The sequence below is a fragment of the Sus scrofa genome, chromosome 17 (assembly GCF_054392235.1).
Source record: "Sus scrofa isolate SSC_HxYL_T2T_F1_AM1 chromosome 17, Sscrofa_HxYL_maternal_Yorkshire_Landrace_v2.0, whole genome shotgun sequence".
NCBI lineage: Eukaryota > Metazoa > Chordata > Mammalia > Artiodactyla > Suidae > Sus > Sus scrofa.
Genome location: NC_139399.1, coordinates 55,602,959 through 55,627,274, shown reverse-complemented (window position 1 = coordinate 55,627,274; position 24,316 = coordinate 55,602,959). Strand labels below are relative to the sequence as shown.

Genomic DNA, 24,316 nt, shown 5'->3' with positions numbered 1-24,316 from the left:
TGCTGTGGCCAAAAGCATGATTAACCAGCAGGCATTTTTAACATATTTCTCTCAGTAATTGAGAAAAGAGGAATTGCTCTCCCACACCCCGATGCAAATCAGCAAGGATATAGATTTGAGCAACATAAATTTAAAAGTGGCTAATCAACTTATATCAAAAAGAATTCAGGGGATTCCCAGAAGCCTAAGCAGATTGAGGATCCAGCATTGTCACTGCTGTGGCTCGGGTTACTGCTGTGGCAGGGGTTCAATCCCTGGTCCCAGAACTTCTGCATGTCTTGAGCATGGCAAAAAAAAAAAAAAAAAAAAATTCAGATTGTTGTGAAATATTTTTTCTTTCCCAGAGCATGTAGACCATTAAAAAAAAGTCTCTACAAATGTCAATAAATTAAAATACAGTGGAAATAATCTAGAAATAAAGAAAACAAAATAGCTAGAAAATTCTCCATATGATTAAAAATTAAGTGAGGCAAGTCTAAGGAACCCTGGGTCACAATGAAATCATGATAGGAAACAAAATATTTTGAATAAAATATTTCAATATTTTGAAAAGTGAAAATATGATATATCAAAAGATATGGGTACAGAATGATATCAATAAAATGGTGACATAGGAGACCTCAGCCTCTGTTCCCCCAGCAAAGAGCAATTAGACAGGTACCCTTGAATAAAAACAGCTCAGGGAGAATTCCACTTAAGGCACTACAGCAGGAGTTCCCATCATGGTTCAGTGGAAATAAACCCACGTTCTGGTCCCCATGAGGACACGGGTTCGATCCCTGGCCTCGCTCAGTGGGTTAAGGATCCGGCTTTGCCATGAGCTGTGGTGTAGGATGCAGATGTGGCTTGGATCCTGAGTCGCTGTGGCTGTAGTGAAGGCTGGCAGCTGCAGCTCCGATTCAACCTCCTAGCCTGGGAACTTCCATATGCTGTGGATGCTGTCCTAAAAAGAGCAAACAAACAAACAAACAAACAAAAACAAAAACAAAACAACAACAAAAAAACTACAGCAACACAGCAGAACAAAAAAACCTCAAGAATAACCATCTAAGAAAAAGAAGGGAGAAGACCTCATTTTGCCTGCATCACCCCATCCCCCAAGCTGGCATGGCTCAGTACCAAGAGGAAACACCCCAGCCAGAGAGAGTTCTCCTCCCCAGAAAAGGAAGGCAGGGTGAAAACCAGCTTCAGCCTTTTAGGGCACCACACAAAGGTCCAGCTTTGGTTTCACTCCACCCAGACTGGCAAAGTGGAGCCATCTCGATACAGTTAGAAACAAAGAAGAAAGCAGGCACTGCCAGGAACAGCCACATAGCAGAAGTGATCTTGATAAATGGTGGCCTGTAGACAAACCGAGACAATTTCACCAAGAGAGAAACCAGCGGCCAGCATAGCTGCCACAGCCCCCTGTAGATTTCACTAGCTGTTGCCCCACGAGTATTGCATTCACTGACACCAGCCACCCAAGTCCCTCCCCACTCCTTATCCCCTGTCCCCACACTGGAGCCCAGAAACTGCCCGGGTAGCCAGTCCAGACCCCTGTAGCTTCACAATTGTAAGATGCCAACCTAGACCTCAGTGTGCATGCGCAGGGCTGGCCCTCCAGCTGCGCATTTGCACGCTGCTGGCTTGACAGGCCTCCACGGCATTGGGCACATGCCAGGGGACACTGAAGCCACAGGAGAACAAGCTGCCAGCCAGGGCCCCTGCAGCTGCTTGTGGTCCCAGATCGGGTCTGTCTCCATCACGGGTCTGCAACACTGCAGTCATCCCTAGATGGAGCCTCCAGCTAGGCAACTGCACACCCCCAGCCTGACCCCCACCATGAGCTGTCACTGCCACGTGCCTGTGGTAAGGTCCAGCCGTGATGGTAGTGCAGGCCGACAGCCAGGATCCCTGCAACTGCCAGTGAGCCCACAGGTGGCCCCAGCTCTTGCTGCACGTTCTGGTCCCCACCGCTATGTGTGTGCCTGCACACTACACAAGCACCTGCACCTGGCCCCCAAAGGCAAGTGTGTGCACACCACCAGCTCTGGCCATCACCTCTGCCTGCCCTGGTCTTGGGGTGCTGGACTTGGAGGTGAGGCTGGGGAGTCCAACAGCCCTTGCAGCCACTGTAGACTCCTGCTAAGGTTGCCAAGGACCATACAGCTATTGGTGCTGTGAACCCCAGCAGCCTGAGCCAAAGACATATCATGCCCCTTTGCACCTGAAGCTGCCACCTTCCCCTGCCTATGGCACCCTGTACGACTAGACCTAGGGTCACAGCATGCTCCAGCATGCCCCTACTTGCAGGCAAAATCTTCTCTTATGGAAGTCAGTCAATAAAGTCTGCAAGTGGTGACTGTTTCTTTATTTTCCTGTTTTTTTTTTTTAACTCAGTGCAGTGAATTTTTATTGCATTTATAATTGTGCAACAATCATCACAACCCAATTTTCTAGCCTTTCCAACCCAAACCTCCAGCCCATCCCTCCCCGCCCCCCAACCGGTCTCCTTTGGAAACCATAAATTTTTCTTTTCTTTTTTTTTTTAACTTTTATTTTTTATTCATTTAACTTGACAAAGTATCTTTTTTAATAATGATTTTTATTTTTTCCACTATAGCTGGTTTATAGTGTTCTTCCAATTTTCTTCTGTACAGCAAGGTGACCCAGTCACACATACATATATACATTCTTTTTTCTCACATGATCATGCGCCATCATAAGGGACTAGATACTGTTTCCAGTGCTACACAGCAGGATGTCATTCCAAAGGCGTTAGTTTGCATCTATTAACCTCAAATTCCCAGTCCATCCCACTGCCTCCCCCTCTTTCTTGGCAACCACAAGTCTGTTCTCCATGTCCATGAGTTTCTTTTCTGCAGAAAGGTTCATTTGTACCGTATATTAGATTCCAGATATAAGCGATATCAAATGGAAACCATAAGTTTTTCAAAGTCTGTGAGGTGACTGCTTCTTTAAATGCTCAGATGCCTAAGCAAGGCTTCAAGAGATCATGAAGAGTCATGACTCCACCAAAGGACACAGTGTAACTCCAATAAATGGCCCCAAAGAAATGGAGATCCAGAAACTGGCCAACGAAGAATTTAAAAATGTGTTCTAACGATGCTTGGAGAGCCACAAGAGAACACAGATAATTTAACAGCATGAGAAAAACAAACAAGAACAAAATGAAAAGTTCAACAAAGAAGTGGAAAAGATAAGAAGAACCAAACACATTTTGGAGCTGAAGAATACAGTGGTGGAATTGAAGCATTCAGTAGAAAGCTTCAAAAGCACATTTGGCCAAGCAGAAATTAGCTAGAATGCAAAGGTCAACTGAGATTATCCACTTAGAGGAGCAAAAAGAAAAAAAATGAAGCAGAGTTCCCATTGTGGCTTAGCAGGTTACAAACCCGACTGGTATCCTTGAGGATTCGGGTTTGATCCCTGGCCTCCCTCAGTGGGTGGAGGATCTGGCATTGCTGTGACCTGTGGTGCAGGTTGCAGACAAGGCTCAGGTCCCAGGTTGCTGTGTCTGTGGGGTAGGCTGGCAGCTGCAGCTCCAATTCCACCCCTGGCCTGGGAATTTCCATATGCTGTGTGTGTGGTCCCCAAAAGCAAAAAACAAAACAAAAATGAAAAGTGGTAGAAAAAATTAACTGATCTCTCTCTCTTTTTTTAAAGTATATGGTCAGATTCAGAATACTCTGCTACAGTAATATGGAAAAGTGTTACCACTTAACTCTAGTCTAAATAAAAGTTGAAAGACAAAATCATGTTTTGGGTTTTTTTTAGGGCCACACATTTGGCATATGGAAGTTCCTGAGCTAGCGATCCAATCAGAGCTGCAGCATCTGCCACCTATGCTGCAACTTTTGGCAACACGGGATCCTGAACTCACTGAGTGAAGCCAGGGATCGAACCCGCATCCTCATGAATACCAGTCAGGTTCTTAATCTGCTGAGCCACAATGGGAACTCTGAAAGATGAAACTATTAAAGATAACTCTAGCTATGATAATTTAGTAGTGAATATGCAACATAAAAAATGTCAGTTGTGACATCCAAAAATTAAAAAGGGGGGAGTGAAAGGGTAGAAATTTATATGTGATTGAAGTTAAAATTTTTAGCCTCTTTTTAAACATTCTTTTTTACATATTTATTTATTTTTAAATGATTTTTATTTTTTCCATTACAGCTGGTTTACAGTGTTCTGTCAATTTTCGACTGTACAGCAAACTGACCCAGTCACACATACACATATTCATTCTTTTTCTCACATTATCCTCCATCATGCTCCATCATAAGTGTAAACATTCTTTTTTTGAATATCTTTTCCATTATGGTTTATCACTGGATATTGAATATAGAGTTCCCCGTGCTATATGGTAGGACTTTTTTGTTGTGCATTTTATTTACAATAATTGTTTACATCTGCTAACCCCAATCTCCCACTACCTCTTCCCCACCCCTTCCCCCCTTGGCAACCACAAGTCTGTTGTCTATGTCTGTGAATCCATTTTCTGTTTCCTGCATAAATTCATTTATGTTATATTTTAGTTTCCAAATATACATGATATCATATGGTATTTGCCTTTCTCTTTCTGACTTACTTCACTTAGTATAATCATCTCTAGTTGCATCCACATTATTGCAAATGGCATTATTTTGTTCTTTTTTATGGCTGAGTAGTATTTCATTGCATATATGTACCATATTGAAGTTAAATATTAAATCAGCATAAAATAGGCTGTCATAGCTATAAGATGTTTTATGTAAGCCTCATGGAATTATATACTTGTAAGTTGCTATGAAAGTAAATCTTAAATGCTCCACAAACTTCTTGGGTCTATAGGCTTATGTCTTCCAACAAAATTAGAAGTTTTCAGCCATTATTTCCTCAAATATTTTTTCTGCATTTTATTCTTTCTCCTCTCATTCCATGACTGACAACAAGTGTCAGAACTTTTATCACTGTCCCTGAGGTTCTGTACACATTCTTCGGTAAATATACCTATTTTCCTATTGTTCATGTTAGATCATTTCAATTGCTCCATCATTAAGTTTACTGCTCGGGTCTCTGCCATCTTCATTCTGATAATAAGCCCATCCAGTGAGTTTTCTACTTTAGTTATTATGTTCTTCCCTTACAAAGTTTCCACTTCATTCTTGTCTATATCTTCTATTTATTTGCTGAGACTTTCTATTTTTCCATCAGTTTCAAGAATGTTCCTGATTGTTTGCTGAACAATTTCCCTAACAGCCCCTTTAAAGACTTTGTTGGATAGGAGTTCCCGTCATGGCGCAGTGGTTAACGAATCCGATTAGGAACCATGAGGTTGCAGGTTCGGTCCCTGGCCTTGCTCAGTGGGTTAACGATCCGGTGTTGCCCTGAGCTGTGGTGTAGGTTGCAGACAAGGCTCGGATCCCGCGTTGCTGTGGCTCTGGCGTAGGCCGGTGGCTACAGCTCCGATTGGACCCCTAGCCTGGGAACCTCCATATGCCGCGGGAGCGGCCCAAGAAATAGCAAAAAGACAAAAAAAAAAAAAAAAAAAAAAAAAAGAGTTTGTTGGATAATTCCATTTACTCCGTCTTAGAACTGGAGTCTGTTGATAGTCTTTTTTCATATGAGTTGATATTTTCCTTTTCCTTCATCTGTTATATAATTTTGGATTTGGGAATATATATATCAGATATATATATATATATATTTGGGAATATATATATATATCAGATATATTGACCGTTGTGTTATAAGACTCTGAATCTTGTTCAAGTCTAACAGAGAAGGTTGATATTTTGTTTTCAAAGGGCATTGATGCGGTTAGGTTCAGGCTGAAACGTTCAGATTCTCCTCTGTGGGTTGTGTTTTCAATGTCAGTTCAGTTTCGAAGGCTTTGCAGTTCATTTAGGAACGTCCCTGCCTGGGCACCCCCTAGTAGCTGGTCTGGGACCTACGGAGGGGGTGTATTTGTTAGTTCAATTCTCAATATCAGACGGGGTTACATACACGTATGCACACTTGGAGGTGAACCTAGGCATAAATAAATAACTTTATCGGTTCTTTCTCCTGAGGCCCTTTTCCTGTCATCTCCCCAGTACCTTCTATTTCTCCAAAACTCCAAAAAGCTGGGGCTCTGGTTACCCTGCTCTGCTGGGCACTTCCACAACTGCATCCACATCTGGGACCAAGTGGCAGAAGAAACGAAGAGAGAAAAAAGAAACGGAGGACAACAGAGGGCCACCCACTCTCTTAGAATTACAGCTGCATCCAACGGAGGAAGATTTCCCTTCCCTCCGAGTTTTGGCTCCTTCCAGCTCCCAGGCATCCATTGCAGCCATCACTACCATAGAATTTCTTAGGGCCCAGGATGCAGAAGAACAAAGAAGAAAAAGAGGAGGAAAAAAATCTGGGGGATTTCTGCACCCCTTCTGAGCATTACAAGTTCCCTGTATCATGCATCAAGCCCAAATTAGAAAGTTCCTTCTGCAGCTCTATCAGCACTTCAGTGCTTGTTTCCAGGTTGACCATGGACACCTGATGGGAAAACATGCCAGGAAACTCATCATTGGCAATGTGATACTTGAATTATGGGCTTTCCCAATCTGCCTGCTCTGACTTACTTTCTGGTTTTTATAGCTCTGTTCTGTGGGAGAGACAAGGAACCAGACCCAGCAGATAGTTTTCTACTCCTGGAAATGGGCTCGCCTTTCCTTCTCCTAGGCTTTAATTTGTGTTGACCTGATTCGGAGAGGGGCTGAGTTGGTGGTTATTGATTTATTGTCACTGTGGTTACCTTGAGTGCACCACAGACTCCAAATTCTGTTTTCAGGAGTTTCCATCGTGGCTCAGCGGAAACAGATCTGACCAGCATCCATGAGGATGCAGGTTCGATCCCTGGCCTTGCTCAGTGGGTTGAGGATCCGGCGTTGCTGTGAGCTGTGATGTAGCCTGGCAGCTACAGCTCGGATTCCACCCCTAGCCTGGGAACCTCCATGTGCCTCAGGTGCACCCCCCCCCCCAAAAAAAGCCCATCTTCAAAACAGAAATGGTATCTGGGTTTGGAGCGGAGCCAGGTTAATTAGAAGATTTTTTTTCCCCCTGGATCACTGCTCAGATTTCAGCTTTGTGCTGTGTCTCTGAGATGACTCTCTTGCAAGTTACTCATTACTGTTTTTAACCAGATGGGGCGGGAGTGGGTGTGCTTGGGGTCCATTCTCAGTCTTGGGCAGAGGCGGTGTCCTGGGGCCTCACAGAAGTGGTCTTAGTGATCCTGCCCACCCCCTCCCCCGCCAGGGGTTTCTGAACCTGGCCAGTATTTCTGCCCCTCCTCAAGCTGCTAGATTTCCCTTGTGCCCTTAGGGCAACAGTGCTGCTTCTCTCTCCTAAGACTGAAGCTTTCTCTCAGGAGGAAAGAAAGGAAAGCTTCCAGGTGGAATTTCTTGCCCCTTCCACGGTGGTGGCTGCCTTCTCTCCCTTTCCCAGTGCTGCCCCACCAAAGAGATGTTATCAGAACTCTGAAAAATCTTGGAGGTCCCGCTGCGGCGCAATGGGATGAACAGCATCTTGGGAGCGCTGGGACGCAGGTTCGATCTCCCGCCGGGCACAGGGGATTAAGGAACTAGCATTGCTGCAACTGCGGCTTAGGTCGCCACAGCGGCTTGGATCTGATCCCAGGCTCAGAAACTCCATATGCCATGGGGTGGCCACCCTCCCCCAAACAAACAAACAAACAACAACAACAAAGAAAACTCTGAAAATCTTTTCCGAGGACCCAGTGGTCTTCCTGGAGAAAAGTCTATAAGAGGATGTGGACTCCACGGACTTGGTTCTGTTGTGCCAGTGCCACTCAGCCTCCAGCCATTTGCCAGCCCGGTACTGGTGCCCGGCTGCCTGCCCCCCAGGTGATCAATGCTCGTTACGGATCTCTCCCTGCAGGTGCCTGTCTTTCTCTAGATTCTGGACGAGTTGGTTGCCCTGTGATCTCAGCGCGCCGGTGAGTTCAAGAAAAGCTGTCCAGCTATTTTTTTCAGTGTAAGCTTGGGAGGTTTGTTCCGTTCTCTACATCTCTGAGCAGAAATCCAGCCTCTTTCCCTGTATTATTATCATCATTAGCACAAGTTCCAGTGCCCGATGCCCAGGGAGGCCAAACCAATGGAAATGCCGGAGTTTGGAGCAGAGGCATGTTTATGGCAGGCCAGGCAAGGAGATGGGTGGCTTGTGCACCCCCAACTCCCACCCCCCCGCCCCCAGAAGCCTGAAATCCCCAAACTAAAATTGCAAAGCATTTTAAAGGCCCAGTTAGGGGGGGTGGGGTTGGGGGGGTGTCTCAGGCTAAGTGTTCTGCTTGTGCACAATTCACTGATTGGTTGATGGTGGGGTACCAGGGTGGTGTCGCAGGAATTCGCCTTATGAATCCTTAGGGGCCAGGGGACCTGGGGGCTATGTGTTCAGGGTCATCAAGTAGTTAATTTCTTCCATTTGGTGGTGGGTTTAGCTTCTGTAAAACGACTTAGGAAATGTGCATCAGATACTGTTATCTAGATACTTTGGAGCGGAGCTAAAGCAGGGGATGGGGGGAGCAGCCTGCCCCAGGACGACCCCATAGGGTCCTGCTCTATTACATTATTATTTGTAATTGTGGTAAAATACATATACATACATGTATATAAAAGTATATAAAAGTTATATACAGGTATTAGCTACATAGTTCAGTGGTTTTAAGTACCTTCATCTTGTTGAACAACTATTAACCATCACCCATCTTCGTTAACACTTTTCATCTTACAAAAATGAAACTCTGTACCCATTAATCAATGACTCCCCATTTCCCCCTCCCTCTGCTCCTGGAAGCCACAAGCCTACTTTCAGTCTAAGAATTTGACTACTCTAGGTAGTTCCTGTAAGTGGAATCCTTGAATATTTGTCTTTTGGTAACTGGCTTATTTCACTTGGCATAATGGCCTCAGGGATCACTCATGTTGTAGCCTGTGTCAGAATTCCCTTCCTTTTATCCATTATATTCATTCCACATTTTTTTTTCTTTTTATAGCTACACCTGCGGCATATGGAAGTTGCCAGGCTAGGGGTCACATCGGAGCTGCAGCTGTTGGCCTATGCCTCAGCCACAGCAACACCAGCTCTACAGCAGCAGCTCACGGCAACATCAGATCCTCAAACAACTGAGCGAGGCCAAGGATCAAACCCTCAGCCTCATGGATACTAGTTGGATTTTTAACCCACTGAGCCACAATGGGAACTCTTGTATTCCGCATTTTATTTATCCATTCAGTAGAGTGTGAAAAAAGACCCCTCCAAGAATTCATAACTACAAACTAGTTTCCTATAAGACAGTAAAGCTTGAATAAGCACAAGTGTATCATCTGAGAAATTTGAAGAAATGGATTTAAATCAAAACAGTGAGTTTTTAGGATAATATGGAAAATGAATGAATTTTAAAGATGCTCCCTTATGGAGTTCCCTGGTGGCTCAGTGGGTTAAGGATCTGGCATTGTCACCGCTATAGTTCAGGTCGCTGCTGTGGTGTAGGTTCAGTCTCTCATCCAGGAACTTCTGCATGCCATGGGTGCAGCCAAATAACAATGATAATAAAAAATATATACTCTCTTAGAACCCTCCTACCTTGGTGGGAATGTAAATTGGCGCAACCACTATGGAAAACCATATGGAGATTCCTCGGAAAACTGAAAATAGAAGTACCATATGATCCAGCAATTACACTTCTGGGTATATATTTGGAAAAAAGTGAAAACTCTGATTTGAGAAGATACATGCATTTCAATGTTCATAGCAGTATTATTTACAATAGCAAGATATGGCAGCAACTTATGTGTCCATCAACAAAGGAATAGATAAAGAAGCTGTGAAAAGGAATGAAATTCTGCCTTTTGCAGCAATGTGGATGCACCTAAAGAATATATTATGCTTAGTGAAAAAAGTCAGAGAAAGACAAATACTATATGATATCGCTTTTATGTGGAATCTAAAAAATAAATCAAACTAGGAGTTCCCATTTTGGCTCAGTGGTTAATGAATCCGACTAGGAACCATGAGGTTGCGGGTTTGGTCCCTGCCCTTGCTCAGTGGGTTAACCATCCGGTGTTGCTGTGAGCTGTGGTGCAGGTTGCAGACAAGGCTCGGATCCCGCATTGCTGTGGCTCTGGCGTAGGCCAGTGTCCACAGCTCCGATTCGACCCCTAGCCTGGGAACCTCCATATGCCGCAGGAGCAGCCCAAAGAAATAGCAAAAAGACAAAAAATAAATAAATAAATCAAACTAGTGAATGTGGCCAAAAAAGAAATAGACTCACAGATCTAGAGAACAAAGTAGCGGTTACCAGTGGTGACATGGCAGGGGAGAGACACGAGACAGGGGCAGTAACATAGTGAAGTGTAGTCGAGTCATAGTGGGGTCTTTACCTGTAGTTCCCAAAGGTTGTAACCTGGAAATTCACTTGTCTCCCCAGCTCTTGACCATCTGTAGACCATTCAATTGCAAAATGCTCCTCAGTTTAGTGCAAAGAGCAACTTCTGCCACGTGGAAAGGCTGGGCAAAGAGGTAGGTTCAATGATAGGGTTCTGGGGAAAGTCCTGACCACCCAGGCTCAGGAACCAAGGAGCCCACTGGGTTTGAAATTGTCCTGAGGAAAGTCTGGAAATAGGAGAAATCTCCCTGCCATCATTCTGGGTGACTTAGATTCTTAGGGTTCCAGAAATTTAAGCTAATTACTTTAATCTCTTAAAATGTCTTGCAGTCTACCACTATGCATCTATTAAAGTGATTAAAGTCAAAAAGTTTACAGTACGAAGGTTTAGCAAGTCCGTGGAGCAAGTGGTCCAAATGCAAAATGGCACAGCCACTTTGGAAAACATTTTGGCAGTTTCTTATAAACATACTTGTCATGTACCCCAGAGATCCCACCCAAGAGACAGCTTATTTCATGCAAAAACCTGTATACAAATGTTTGTAGGGTGTTTACTCATCATCACCCCAAACTGGAAATGTCCACTCGCTATATATATATATATATTTTTTTTTTTTTGTCTTTTTGCCATTTCTTGGGCTGCTCCTGTGGCATACGGAGGTTCCCAGGCTAGGGGTCGAATCGGAGCTGTACCCGCCAGCCTACCCAGAGCCACAGTAACGTGGGATCCGAGCCACGTCTGCAACCTACACCACAGCTCACGGCAACACTAGATCCTTAACCCACTGAGCAAGGGCAGGGACCGAACCTGCAACCTCATGGTTCCTAGTCGGATTCGTTAACCACTGCGCCATGACGGGAACTCCTCCATTCGCTATTGAATGGATAAACAACCTGTGGTACATCCATATAATGGACTATGAATCAGCAATAAAATGGTACAAACAACACACAACAACACGAATGAATCTGAAATGCATTATGCAAATATGTAAATATTAGTATTTTTTTAAAAGCTGCTACATAACTTTAAAACATGGATCGGGGCAAAACACCTTATGAATTTGATACCCAGCATCATTCAGTTAAAAAATAGGGGAAAAGCACTTTAACAGTTGGAAAGTTTAAAACATCTTTTCTTCTCCTCAGACTCCTATTTCCATTCCTCTTACCCCCAGACTATTAATCTGATGAAATATAATCTTATGCTCAAAGCCTTTTATTCATGATATTTTTATACTGTTTTGTAATAAGAACATGTATAGTAATTAAAATTTAATTATTTCACTTACTGTGACCATGAGGTTCTAGGAATAAGATGTTTTCTACTGGATTGCTTTTTTTTTTTTTTTTTTTTTTTTGCTCCATATCCACGGCATATGGAAGTTCCCAGGCTAGGAGTCGAATCAGAGCTGTAGCTGCTGGCCTACACCACAGCCACAGCAGTGCCAGATCCTTAACCCACTGAGCGAGGCTAGGGATCGAACCTGCGTCCTCATGGATGCTAGTCAGATTCGTTAACCCCTGAGCCATGACAGGATCTGCCTGTTTACTGACTAAATATATTCAGCTTTTATTTTATGCCAGTCATCCTGCTTTACACAAGAGTTCAAGGAATTCTCGTGTCTGTGAAGTAGGTGTTATTATTGTTCCCCTTAAGAAAAACTGGGGTTTGTAGTTCTCTTGTGGCACAGCGGGTTAAGGATCTGGCATTGTCACTACAGCAGTTTGGGTCACTGCTGTGGCACGAATTTGATCCCTGGCCCAGGAACTTCCACATGCCTTAGGTGCAGCAAAAAAAAAAAAAAAAAAAAAAAAAAAGAAAGAAAGAAAGAAAAGAAACAAGAAAAACTGAGGCTCAGTGAGGTTAGGTGACTGAGCCAGGGCCACACACAGTTGGTAAGTGGGGGATCCACGAACTGAATTCAGGTCCAGCCACGAACACTAAATTTTTGGCCATTCCATACGACTTGGTGAATAATTGTTACGCCATCTCATCTAATGCTCACGATGACAACAAAGCTGATAGGTAGATTGTATTTTCCCATTTTCTAGATGGGGAAACTGAGGATCCAAGACATAGCTTTGGCTACAAGTGACCCAGCCAGGACCAAAGTCAAGATCACTGTGTTTGGAGCTAGAATTCCCATCCCTGAACGGTCCAGGCCCAGTTGGAAAATTTGGGGAGGATGTAGGATTAGAATTCTGAAAAAAAAAAAAAAAGATGGGGGGATATAAATGGACACAAATCTTTACTTTTAGGCAGTCACATAGTATGGCTTTAGAAGATCTGGAAAAGACTGCTTCTTTCTCAGTGTCTAAAGTGCCCCCAGTCATACAGATGCATAGTATGGCATTAATACTCTGCATTAATACTCTCTGTCTCTTTCTTTATCCTTCTTCCCCGGCTTCTTTTCTGTCTTCCTCCCATTCTTCCTTCCTCCCTCCCTTGCTGTTTTTGAAATGCATTTACTCCAAAACAGGTAATACAGTAAGACATTATCAGTTCTTCACATTATTTTTAAAAAATACATAAGAGTCAGGAAGGAAATGGAGGCCTGAGCAAGTGGGGGAATGCATCTGTTTATTCAGTTGCCTGGGAGTTTCATAATCTCCTAGGCTTGAGTCCACCAGAAGGAATGAAGGATCCCTTTGTTACCCCAAGGTCAAATGGGATCGTTTTTGATGTCCTGGCACTAAAACCCAGTGGGATAAACCCAGACCCTCCTGAAAATCTCATACCATCATTTTCTTGTCATCAGTGGAGCAAAGGAAAGGTTCTCACCAGTGCCTGGGGTTGCCCCAGGAGTGACTACGGGCAAACCAGCCCTGCAACTGTTCCAGAAAAATCGCTGTGATCATTCACCCGTGACCTCTCACTCAGGAGCAAGGCAACCGGCAGGCAGGTGTCTGGATAGATAAGGTGTAGCACCATGGCAGAGGGTGCTGGGACGGAAGGTCCTGCCCTCCTTGCCATGTGACATCAGACAGACCCCCTCCCCATGATGCACCTTGGTTTTCTCATCTGCGAACTAAGGGAATGGGTGGGTGGGCTCTACGGTTCCTCTGCACACGCTCGTGCCTCTCTCCGGTTTGCGCCTCATCCCTGCGCTCTTCTGGTTCCCACAGGCACCCTCCTCCACGCAGCTCCACCTGCTCCTGGAGGAATGGCGCCCTCCTGCTGCTTCTCTTCCTCTCTTTGGAGCAGACATCTGCATCGCTATACCGCAGAGTCAAAGGTGGGTTCAGAAAAGCTGCAGCCGTTCTTCTTTGGGAGGTGTTCTTGGCGACCAAGGGTTAGATGCAAGGCAGGGACTCCTGTCGGATGAGGCCGCTTCTACTGTGGCTTCAGAGAACTAGCCCTGCTCACTGACCCTGAGCCCTTCCAATCCTTCCCTCACCTGCTCTGCCCAAAATTACTCCCCAAACTTATTTCCTAAACTTTTCCTGGTAGGTGTCTTTTCCAAGTTTACTCTTTTTTCTTTTTTTCTTTTCTTTTTACAGCTGTGCCAGCAGCATATGGAAGTCCCCAGGCTAGGGGTCGAATTGGAGTTGCAGCTGCCAGCCTATGCCCCAGCCTTAGCAACACCAGATCCGAGCCACCTCCGTGACCTATGCTGCAGCTTGCGGCAGTGCCGGATCCTTCAACCCCCTGAGCAAGGCTGGGAATCGAACCTGCATCCTCATGAATACTAGTCAGATTCTTAACCCATGGAGCCACAGCGGGAACTCCTGGACACTTCTTTCTTACAGAGAAACCAGGAAAGTGCCCCCAAGAAAGGCTCACCTGTGATGCTAGAGTCCCAGACTTGTGCCAAACAGATTACAATTGCAAGAAGCACATGAAGTGCTGCGCCTTCGCCTGTGGGAAGAAGTGCATGGATCCATATGCAGGTATCGGCATCCAGGCTGAGAACAGAGGTGCTTTGTGACTTGTCCTCTGTGCTGCTCTGTCCAAAACTGGCCGAACCATTCCCTTGGACGGTAGGACAGAGAGGCCAGGGTTCAAGCTTTCCTCCTTCTGGAGTTGGACTCCCAACCATCAAATACAAAGAGTGAGTCGAGGCCTGGTGGACATCAACTGCTGTTGTTGATGGCAGTCACCTTTGGTCCCAGATTCAATCATTCACAAATAACTCCTACTTCCTGCGTGTTCACTATGTGTCAAAAATATTGGGAGTTCCCGTCGTGGCTCAGTGGTTAACGAATCCGACAAGGAACCATGAGGTTGCAGGTTCGACCCCTGGCCTTGCTCAGTGGGTTAAGGATCTGATGTTGCCATGAGCTGTGATGTAGGTTGCAGACGCGGCTCGGATCCCACGTTGCTGTGGCTCTGGCGTAGGCCAGCAGCTACAGCTCTGATTAGACCCCTAGCCTGGGAACCTCCATATGCTGCAGGAGTGGCCCAAGAAATGGCAAAAAAAAAGACAAAAAACAAAGAATATTGTTGGCACTGCAGCAAGTATAAACCTCAGTCAGCTCAGAGACTGGGGTTATTTCCTGATTCTTTGGTCTTCACGGAGGTTTCCTGGTAACTCAAAGTACGTAATAATAGGGAACTGCGCATTTTATATAGATGCGTTCATTCTTTTGACAACTATTATCAAGGCCCTTTGGCCAAAGACCATGAGGAGCAGGCCTGCAGTTGAACAAGTTGAGTTGATTACTTGTCACAGTGAGGGAGAAGGTTCACCACCGACAGTCTGAGCCATCTCAGTAAGAACCTGGTGAAGAATCTACTGCAGGATTGAGGTTTGATTGGGTCATTGGGGGGAGGAGCTAAGGCAGTGGGGGTTTGTCCCAGATTGAGTGCTGTCAGAAAGTGGGGGCGATTCTGTGACTGAGTAGCTTGGTGAATCTAATCTACAGAGGGAACAGGCGAGGCTAAAGCTGTAATTGCTAGAGAAGCCTGAGTCACCCCTAGGTGTTTGGTATTTTGTGAGTTTCAGGGGGATTTTTTTGGGTTCCACTGTGGTGTCTCAAAGTGACGTTTGATGTGGGGGTCCTGTGAGATTATATCCGACAGGAGAACAACATGGCTTAGCTGTGAGCATCCGGTCAATTTTCAGACGGAAGGAGCTGCTTTTTTTCTTTCTCAGAATATCATTCCTCCTACATGCCAGGGCCTTCCTTCCCTCCTTCCTTTCTTTCTTTGTTTTTAGAGCTGAACCTGTGACCTGTGGAAGTTCCCAGCCTAGGGGTTCAATCAGAGCTGCAGCGGCCGGCCTACACCACAGTCACGGCCACACCAGACCCGAGCCATGTCTGCGACCTACCCCACAGCTCATGGCAATGCCAGATCCTTCACCCACTGAGCCACAACAGGAACTCCTGTGCCAGGCACTTTGTTAGGCATTTTGGATATAGTTCCTGAGCAAGTTTCGACCATCAGATCAGTGGAGAAGAAAGACCAGCTCCAAATCATTCCCTTTCTAAAATTTTTGTTTAATATTTTATTTATTGATTGATTGGTTTTTTGCCTTTTTTTCTTGAGCCGCACCTGCGGCATATGGAGGTTCCCAGGCTAGGGGTTGAATCGGAGCTGTAGTCACCGGCCTACACCAGAGCCAAAGCAACGTGGGATCCGAGCCACGTCTGCAACCTGCACCGCAGTTCACGGCAACACCGGATCCTTAACCCACTGAACTAGGCCAGGGACTGAACCTGCAACCTCATGGTTCCTAGTCAGATTTGTTAACCACTGTGCCACGACGGGAACTCCAATATTTATTATTATTATTTTTTGGCTGCACTCATAGCATGTGGAAGTTCCCAGACCAGGGATCAAACTTGTGCCGCAGTTGCAACCTGTGCCACAGCTGTGGTGACACCCAATCCTTAACACACTGCACCGCAGGGGAGCCTCCCAAATCGTTCTTCTGTGCTCTTCATTACATCTTTTGCAAGGCAGAAACGATGCTCATAGATGTCATGCAACGTAGACTAGTCACATAGAGCTGGAGCCAGAACTGTCACTGGCCATGGCTCTTTCTATGATTTGGATAATAACGCCATGAACTATACACAAGCTGAGGGCTTGACCCCTTCCCTTTTCGCTACCCCTCATGTTCTCTCTTTGCCTCCTGCCCTCAGAACCCTGCATGCTACCCGTAAACCGTGGAAAGTGTAAGAATAAAACCACGCACTGGTATTTTCATAGTAAACATCGTATATGCAAAACCTTTATCTATCAAGGCTGCCTTGGGAATGCCAACAACTTCTCCAAGAAGGAGGACTGCATGAAGGCTTGCTCATCCACGGGTGAGATGTATCCCCTTGGCCATCGGAGGGTTTATTCTAACTAGAAATAGCACCAGCCTAGTTATAGACTCAGGCTTTGAGGTTAAACTGCCTTGGTTCAAGTCTCGGCTCTGTCATTCACTGGCTAGGTGGTCTTAGATCAGTCATCTGCCTTTTATGAGTTTGTGTTTTTTTATCTATACAATGGAGCTAGTAATAGCATTTACCTGATGGAGTTTTGGTGCCCTCCAAATGAGATGGTGCACATCAGCTGGTTAATAAAGTTTGGCCAAGGTGTTCCCATTGTGGTGCAGCAGAAATCTCCAGCCCTCCATGAAGATGCAGGGTTTGATCCCTGGCCTCGCTCAGCGGGTTGGGGATCTGGTGAAGTCATGAGCTGTGGTGTAGGTCGCAGACACAGCTTGGATCTGATGTGGCTGTGGCTGTGGCGCAGGTCGGCAGCTGTAGCTCCAATTTGACCCCTAGCCTGGGAACCTCCATATGTCTCGGGTGTGGCCTGAAATAGCAAAAAAAAAAAGAGTTTGACCAGTGGGACCCAGAGTCAGGTCTACCGTTTGGAAATAGGTCATTCCTCATCATATTTACCTGCTGATTATTACCTGAGGACTCACCCAAGAGCGAAGCAGAGACAGGCCAGCCCTGGAATTCCACGGAAGGGGAGTGGAGCATGGAGCAGGCGAGGAGTGGAATGGAGCAAACTTCAAGGCTGTGGGTTAAGGCCTTCGTCCCGGGACCATCCTCATCAGTAATCCTGGGTGACAGTGTGCTACAGAGCTTAGGAGCCAAATGACTTGGGTCAAAAGGCTCTTTTTCCCACTTACTGCAAACGTCTTCACCCCTTTGAGTGTCAGCACCCCCCGCCCCCGCCCTGTAACACTGGCATAATAGCAAATACCTCACGGAGAGGTTGATAGGGTTCTATGCGATCCAGCCCACACAGAGTTAACGAGGCGGCCGCCCAGTAGGGTGGGCTTCCAAAAGGGTCATAGCCGAGATGGGGATTGTCAAGATGCAGCACAGTGTGCCTTCCAAGGCAGCATGAGAAGGTCGGCCTCAGATGCCGTGTGAGGCGGGCTGAAAAATGGACCAGCACCACCAATTTACAGACCAGGAAACAGAGTCAGGGAGGTGACGTTAGCTGCCCGAGGAGTCCCAGTGGGTCAGGAGTAGAGCTGGCATTTTCATTCCACGAGCCCAGGGAGCCTGGATGGCCAAGGAAATCCTGTGCCCTGGCCTGACCTCATATGAAGTGAGGACTAAGAAGCTTCCCTTTGTGGAAGCCTATAAAGACTCATTCGTGGTGCTGTGGGCGAGACCTTGGCTTTCTCTCAGGAACCAGTAGAAAGAAGAGGCCAGGGAAAGGAGCTTGGGCTGGTGTGTGGGAAATTTAGGTTTGGGGCAAGAAGAAGGAGGAGGAGGAGGTGGGTGTGGAGGAAGAGGAGGAGGAGAGGAAGAGGAAGGAGGAGAATGAAAAGGAAAGAAACGCTTCCTGCTGTCATTGAATTTGAGCAGGAAACACGCACAAGATCCTGAAGGACCGGTTTAAATACCATCAACGTGCTAGTGACCCACAGAGGTGTAGCTTCAGCCCAAATCTGACTCTGTGCTCCACCTGCCTACCTTGCACGTCCATCTGGATCTCACAAATACCTCACACTTCACTTCCCCAAAACTGAACTCCTGGACTACAGCTCAGAGTCAATCCCTGGCCCAGGAACTTCCTTATGCCGAGGGGGTGGCCCGAATGAATGAATAAACAAACACATAATTAAATGAATAAAACCGAACCTCTTATCTTTGTTCTCCCTCTTCAAACCTGCTCTATCCATAGCTTTGTCCATCTTTTCTTTTTCTTTTCTTTCTTTTTTTTTTTTTTTGTCTTTTGTCTTTTTAGGGTCGCACCCACAGCACATGGAGGTTCCCAGGCTAGGGGTCTAATTGGAGCTACAGCTGCCTGCCTACGCCAGAGCCACAGCAACACCGGATCCGAGCCTTGTCTTCGACCTACATCATAGCTCACAGCAACGCCGGATCCTTAACCCACTGAGCGAGGCCAGGGATCGAACCCTCAACCTCATGATTCCTAGTAGGATTCGTTTCTGCTGCAGCACGACAGGAACTCCGCTTTGTCCATCTTTGTTGGGGGGAAAAAAGTCTAAATCACCCCTGATGGCTCTCTCAATCAACATCCGTTGTTAAAAAATCATTTTAGATCTACCTGAAAAATAGATCCAGAATCTGTCCAGTTCTTACCCCCTCCACAGCTGCCACCCCAACCTGAGGTGCCATCTTTTCACTTGGATTCCCTTCAACAGTCTCCCAGCAGATCTTGTTTCTGTCCTTCCCTTCTTACAGTCTATTAGGAGCACAGTGGCCACAATGATTCTTTCTTTTTTAAGAATTTTAATTTATTCATTTATTTTAGGGCCTCTCCTATGACATATGAAAGTTCCCAGGCTAGGGGTCTAATCAGAGCTACAGCCACCAGCCTATGCCACAGCTCAGGGCAATGCCAGATCCTTAACCTACTGAGTGGAATTGAGGCCAGGAATCAAACCCACATCTTCACGGATACTGGTTGGTTCATTTTCACTGAGCCACCACGGGAGCTCCTCACAATGATTCTTTCAAAATATGAGTCAGATCTTGTCACTCCTTATCCGAAGCAGAGCAAGCACAGCCCCTAAAGTAGCTTACATTGATTTGGGTGGATTTCATATAATTACTCCTGTCTTACAGAGAAGGAAACTAAAGACACTCATTAAATGGCAGGCCAGCGACTTTACCTTGGGGCTTCAAACTCCAAGCTTAACTCTCTTTCTATGGCATCTCATGATACAGGGAGGCATTTCATCCCTCCACGGGCTACTAGAGGTGAGGTGACTCTGGGCAGGGCAGAATGAATGGTGTCACAGAAAGATGCTAGTTTTGCAGCTGTTTGAAGGGTGGTGGGATGGGGTGGGCTTTGAAGGTGCTCACATCTGCTCTCGTTTCAGTCAAGGCTGGACAGTGCCCACTCTTCCCTTTCAAGGACCGTATGAGGTGTTCAACTTCATGTAGGGGTGACTTCGATTGCCCCCTAAAAGAAAAATGCTGTGAATCCATGTGTGGCTTTGATTGTGCCATGGCCTGGACAGGTGAGCACCACGAAGAGACCGCCCAAAGTCTGCTGGGCCTATGCTAAGAAGGTCATGCTGTCCCGTGAAGTGGGGGATGCCCCTTAGGTTAACCTTAGAGGTCTCTTGGGACTATTGCCCCATGTAATGCCCAACCAGGGCCCTCATGTCACGCTCCTAATCTTGGGAGACGGTCGTGCAGTTCTTCCAAGCCATCGTGCATGGTATCCCTCCTTGTTTTTCTCAATGAACACTTATTTATTCTGAGCCTCATTCTTCAATGGCCTACAAGGTGACAGTAGCCATGTAGGCATACAACAGAATTTATAACCATTAAGTACGCTCCTAATGAGTCCTTAGGCCTGCGCAGAATTTCACGTAAGGCGTGCTGGGGAAAAGACGGGTAGCAAGATGCTGTTGGGGTAGAAGTGAACGCTCCAGCTTTTAAGAACCCCTTTCATTTCCCCATGTGGTGCTAAGAGACTGGGGTCTTGTCCCAGGGTGTTGAGGAATAGCATGGAATGGTGGCGGGAAGCAAAGACTTTTCAACTGCGTTCAACTTTCCCACTGGTTTTCTGTGCGCTGTTAGGCAACTCGCTTCCCCGCTATGGTCCTCGCTGTCCACAGTTGATCAGACAAGGAGATTCTGGGCGCTCTCTTAATTCTCTAATTTCTCATACTCTGGGATTAGACAACCCAAACCTATTAATTTTGTAGGGGCAGTCAGGAATCCTCTCAGATTTTATGACAATAACTTTTGATGCTTTCAGATAATTATTAAAATTATTTATCAAAGAGAAAGTTGATGCTCTGCCTATTCCACTCCATTATTACTCTAAGAGGGAAGAATTAAGAGGTTTAACCAGAAGAAAACCTTGTTTAGGGTTCCCAAGATTCCCCAAATTTGTCTCAACCTATGGTCAAGTATTTCAAGGTCAAGTGTCCTGTTTTACTCCCATAAAGTCAAAGCAGGTTTCTGCCCAAACAAGCCACCGACATGTTCCAGGATTGAAAAACCCATGTGCCTGCAGGATGCTGACTGCCCATCGACAGCGAAGTGCTGTTCGCGCTGTGGACTGAAGTGCCTGGATTCCCTGAAATGAAGAGTAAGTTTAAAGTGTTATCATCAAAGTACTTAATTATGAGTAGTACAATAAAAAGCTATCCATATCGTCCTGCATCCAACTGCTTTGCCAAATTGTCGTCTTATGTATAACAATACTCAATAGGGTTATTTTGATCTTATAGATAATCACATCATCTGAAAAATGAGAATAAATGTGACTTTTCTTTTTTCCCATTAAATAACTTACTTTTAAACATCTTTGGGTCTTTTTATACTGTGTAGAACCTCTGAAATAATGTTGAAAATAAAGGCAATGGTATCAATCCCTGTCCGGTTCTTTATTTTATTTTATTATTATTATTATTATTTTGGTCTTTTGTCTTTTTTAGGGCCGCACCTGTGGCATATGGAGGTTCCCAGGCTAGGGGTCTAATAGGAGCTGTAGCTGCCAGCCTACACCATAGCCACAGCAACATGGGATCCAAGCCTCATCTGCAACCTACACCACAGCTCACGGCAACGCCAGATCCTTAACCCACTGAGCAAGGCCAGGGATCGAAGCGACAACCTCACAGTTCCTAGCTGGATTCGTTTCCGCTTTGCCACGACAATGGGAACTCCAGTTCTTTATTTTAGAGTCAATGTCTATATAAAATGACATTCGTTGTTGGGTCTGGGATGTAAGTTTTATCACCCTTGCGTTGTTTCCTCTTTATTCATTTATAGCTGCTGTTGGAAAATTACTGCTGAATTTTGTCAAATATCTTTTGGCCACACCCATGGCATGCTGAAGTTCCCAGGTCAAGGATCCAACCTGTGCCATAGCGGTGGCCTGAACCACAGCAGTGACGTGAGATCCTTAACCGCTAGGCCACCAGGGAACTCCTCAAATATCTTTTCAGCATCTAGTCATTTAATGGTTTGGTTTTTGTTTGTTTGTTTTTTTTTTTTTGGCCATACCTGTGACACATGGAAATTCTCAGGCCAGGGATCGAACCCATGCCACAGCAGCACCCTAAGGGACAATGCTGGATCCTTAACCTGCCATGCCACAAGAGAACTCCTAAATTTTTTTCTTCTAATTTGTCGGTATAAAATAACTTATATAAATTTTCATAATTTGACCCATCCTCATATTCCTGGAATGACCTTATTCATGTTGAAAGTATAGCTGAATCAATACACCGCTGATTCTTTTAGCAAATAGTTTGAGAATCTTCATATCTATAGTGAAAAGAAAAATAGGTCTATGATTTTTGTTTCCTCTGCTGCTTGAGTCACACTACCTCAAAAAACTAGCATGGAAAACGATTTGGGAAACTTGCCTACTTTTGGTTCCTTCTATAATGGGTTGTTGGGGGGGTAGGCTAAATTTTTTTTAAATTGAAATATAGTTGATTTAGAATGTGCTAGTTTCAGGTGTAGAGGAAAGTGATTTGATTGTAAATATAATATGGTATATATACTATATCCACTCCTCTGGGCTGAGTTTAGGAGAATACAAGTAGCAGAATAAGAGGGATAATGCTGCTTAAGGCATCTTGGTTGTTCATTAGAAATTCTGTTCCCTAGTCTCTTTGTGGGATCCAGGGTGACTGAGACGTCGGTGGGAAAGGATTCTGTAGTATAAGTGCCAGACATTAAGCTTTTGAGTGCCGAGGCATCCGTTTCAAAGACATCCTCCTGAATGAACAGCTCTGTGATACAGCTTCTAATAAAACCACGAGACAAAGAACCACGCTGCCCTCATCCATGAATTTCTGCTTTTGGAAAGCTCCGAGCAACCTAGATGACTGACCACTTGAGTGGCCCTGCTTCTTCCTACCATGCCCTCATTTCCGCTTTGATGCTTTAAACTCACCACTGGGAGTTCCTGTCGTGGCTCAGCGGCAACGAATCTGACTAGTATCCATGAGAACGTGGGTTCGATCCCTGACCTTGCTCAGTGGGTTAAGGACTGTGGTGTAGGCCGGTAGCTGTAGCTCCGATTCGACCCCTAGCCTAGGATCTTCCATATGTCGCAGGTATGCCCCTAAAAAGACAAAAATAAATAAATAAATAAACTCACCAATAACGGGAGGAGCCCTAGAGACCTCACCTTGGATCCTAATAAAGGCAGAGGTGTTTGCACTGCAGCACAGTGGGTTAAGAATCAAATGCAGCAGCTTGGGTTGCCGTGGAGGCGCAGGCTTGATTCCTGGCCTGGTGCAGTGGGTTAATAAAGATCCTGCGTTGCCATAGCTGTGGCTTGGATTCAACCCCTGGCCTGGGAACTTCTATATGCTGTGGGTACAGCCATGAAAAAACGAAGAGGCACAGCCCTAGGTCCACACTTTCTTCCCCTCTCTCGAATCTCTTTCGAAGATTTGAAACTGCAGTTAGGTTAGGTATTAAATCTAGACTTGGTACACTCCAGTACACTCCAGGACTTGTGAGTAATTAATCTTGCTCTTCAAAGTTCTGTTAAAAAGCCAAATTCAACTGAGTAGATTTGAAGACTGCATTGGCTTTATTAGGCGGTCGATGAATTGGGCAGCATCCGTCAAAGGATCAGAAGGCACTCTGAGGAGTCGTATAAAAAGGAAGAGTTTTATCGGAAAAAGAGTGGGGCACCGGAGCCATCAGCCAAGATAAGAAAGGATTATTTTTAGCCCCCAGCCATCTTTTTTGGAGGGGAGAGAACCAAGGGTCTTATCATGCAGATGGCCTCTTCTTGGGGGGTGGGGGGGGTGGAGAGGGCCCATGGGACAGATGACCTCATTGGTGCTGACCAGAGAATTCCAGACTGGCTAACTAGTATTCTATTTCTGGCGAAGGTCGAAACTGCAGTTAGGTTAGGTATTAAATCTAGGCTTGGTATCATGGGCTTTGGCATAAGCGCTGCCATTTGGGGCCTGTGGTTTTTCTCCTCAACTGTTCCCTGATGGTGTGGCTGAGATGAGTCCTGCCATCATCATCAGAACCACAAGGGCTGGTCCAGCCACCGCACTGGCCCCTGTGGTGGTGGAAGGAATGGCTGCGGGGCTCTCTATGAGTAAACATGGGCTGTGTTGAGGGCCTCAGGCATTCCTGGCCAAGAGCATCACTATCCACGGGCTGAGACCTACACAGCAGATTCCCATAGGGGCTTCCTCTACCAGGACTGGTTAACTGGCTGCTGTCCTGGATTCTGTGGCTGGAGGAAAGCTGCTAGGTCCTCCAGCTTGAAGGATTCTCCCACAGCCCCTCCACGAGCCCAGTTAGAAATCAGCAACTCTGCTGGGTCATTGACCTTTACGGAGTCTCTCAGGCGGGTCTCCTCCCTTCACAGTTGCTCCTCAGACAGCAGGGAGTTTGTACCAGATGGGAGACACTCCCTTAAGCGCTGACATCCTCTCCTGCTCTCAGAACAATACAACCTTGACAAACACTATCTGAAACTCTGCCATCAGCCTGCTTCCTCCT

At 45.7% G+C, this 24,316-nt stretch overlaps 1 protein-coding gene across 5 annotated transcripts; it reads left to right on the top strand.

The window, feature by feature from the left end:
• Window positions 1-7,093: 7,093 nt before the first annotated feature.
• WFDC8 (WAP four-disulfide core domain 8) lies at window positions 7,094-21,192 on the top strand. 5 transcript variants are annotated; one of them, XM_085004268.1, is made up of 7 exons: window positions 7,094-7,889; window positions 10,472-10,563; window positions 13,559-13,668; window positions 14,183-14,323; window positions 16,523-16,690; window positions 19,687-19,827; window positions 20,770-21,192. In XM_085004268.1, the coding sequence occupies exons 1-7, from the start codon at window positions 7,794-7,796 to the stop codon at window positions 20,907-20,909; spliced, it is 888 nt and encodes a 295-aa protein (XP_084860394.1). In that variant the 5' UTR covers window positions 7,094-7,793; the 3' UTR covers window positions 20,910-21,192. The 5 variants fall into 5 exon arrangements, with proteins under 5 accessions (XP_084860394.1, XP_020933490.1, XP_020933491.1 ...); XM_021077832.2 differs by having other exon boundaries at window positions 7,210-7,981; XM_085004269.1 differs by lacking the exon at window positions 10,472-10,563 and adding an exon at window positions 7,924-7,981 and having other exon boundaries at window positions 7,328-7,571.
• Window positions 21,193-24,316: the final 3,124 nt, after the last annotated feature.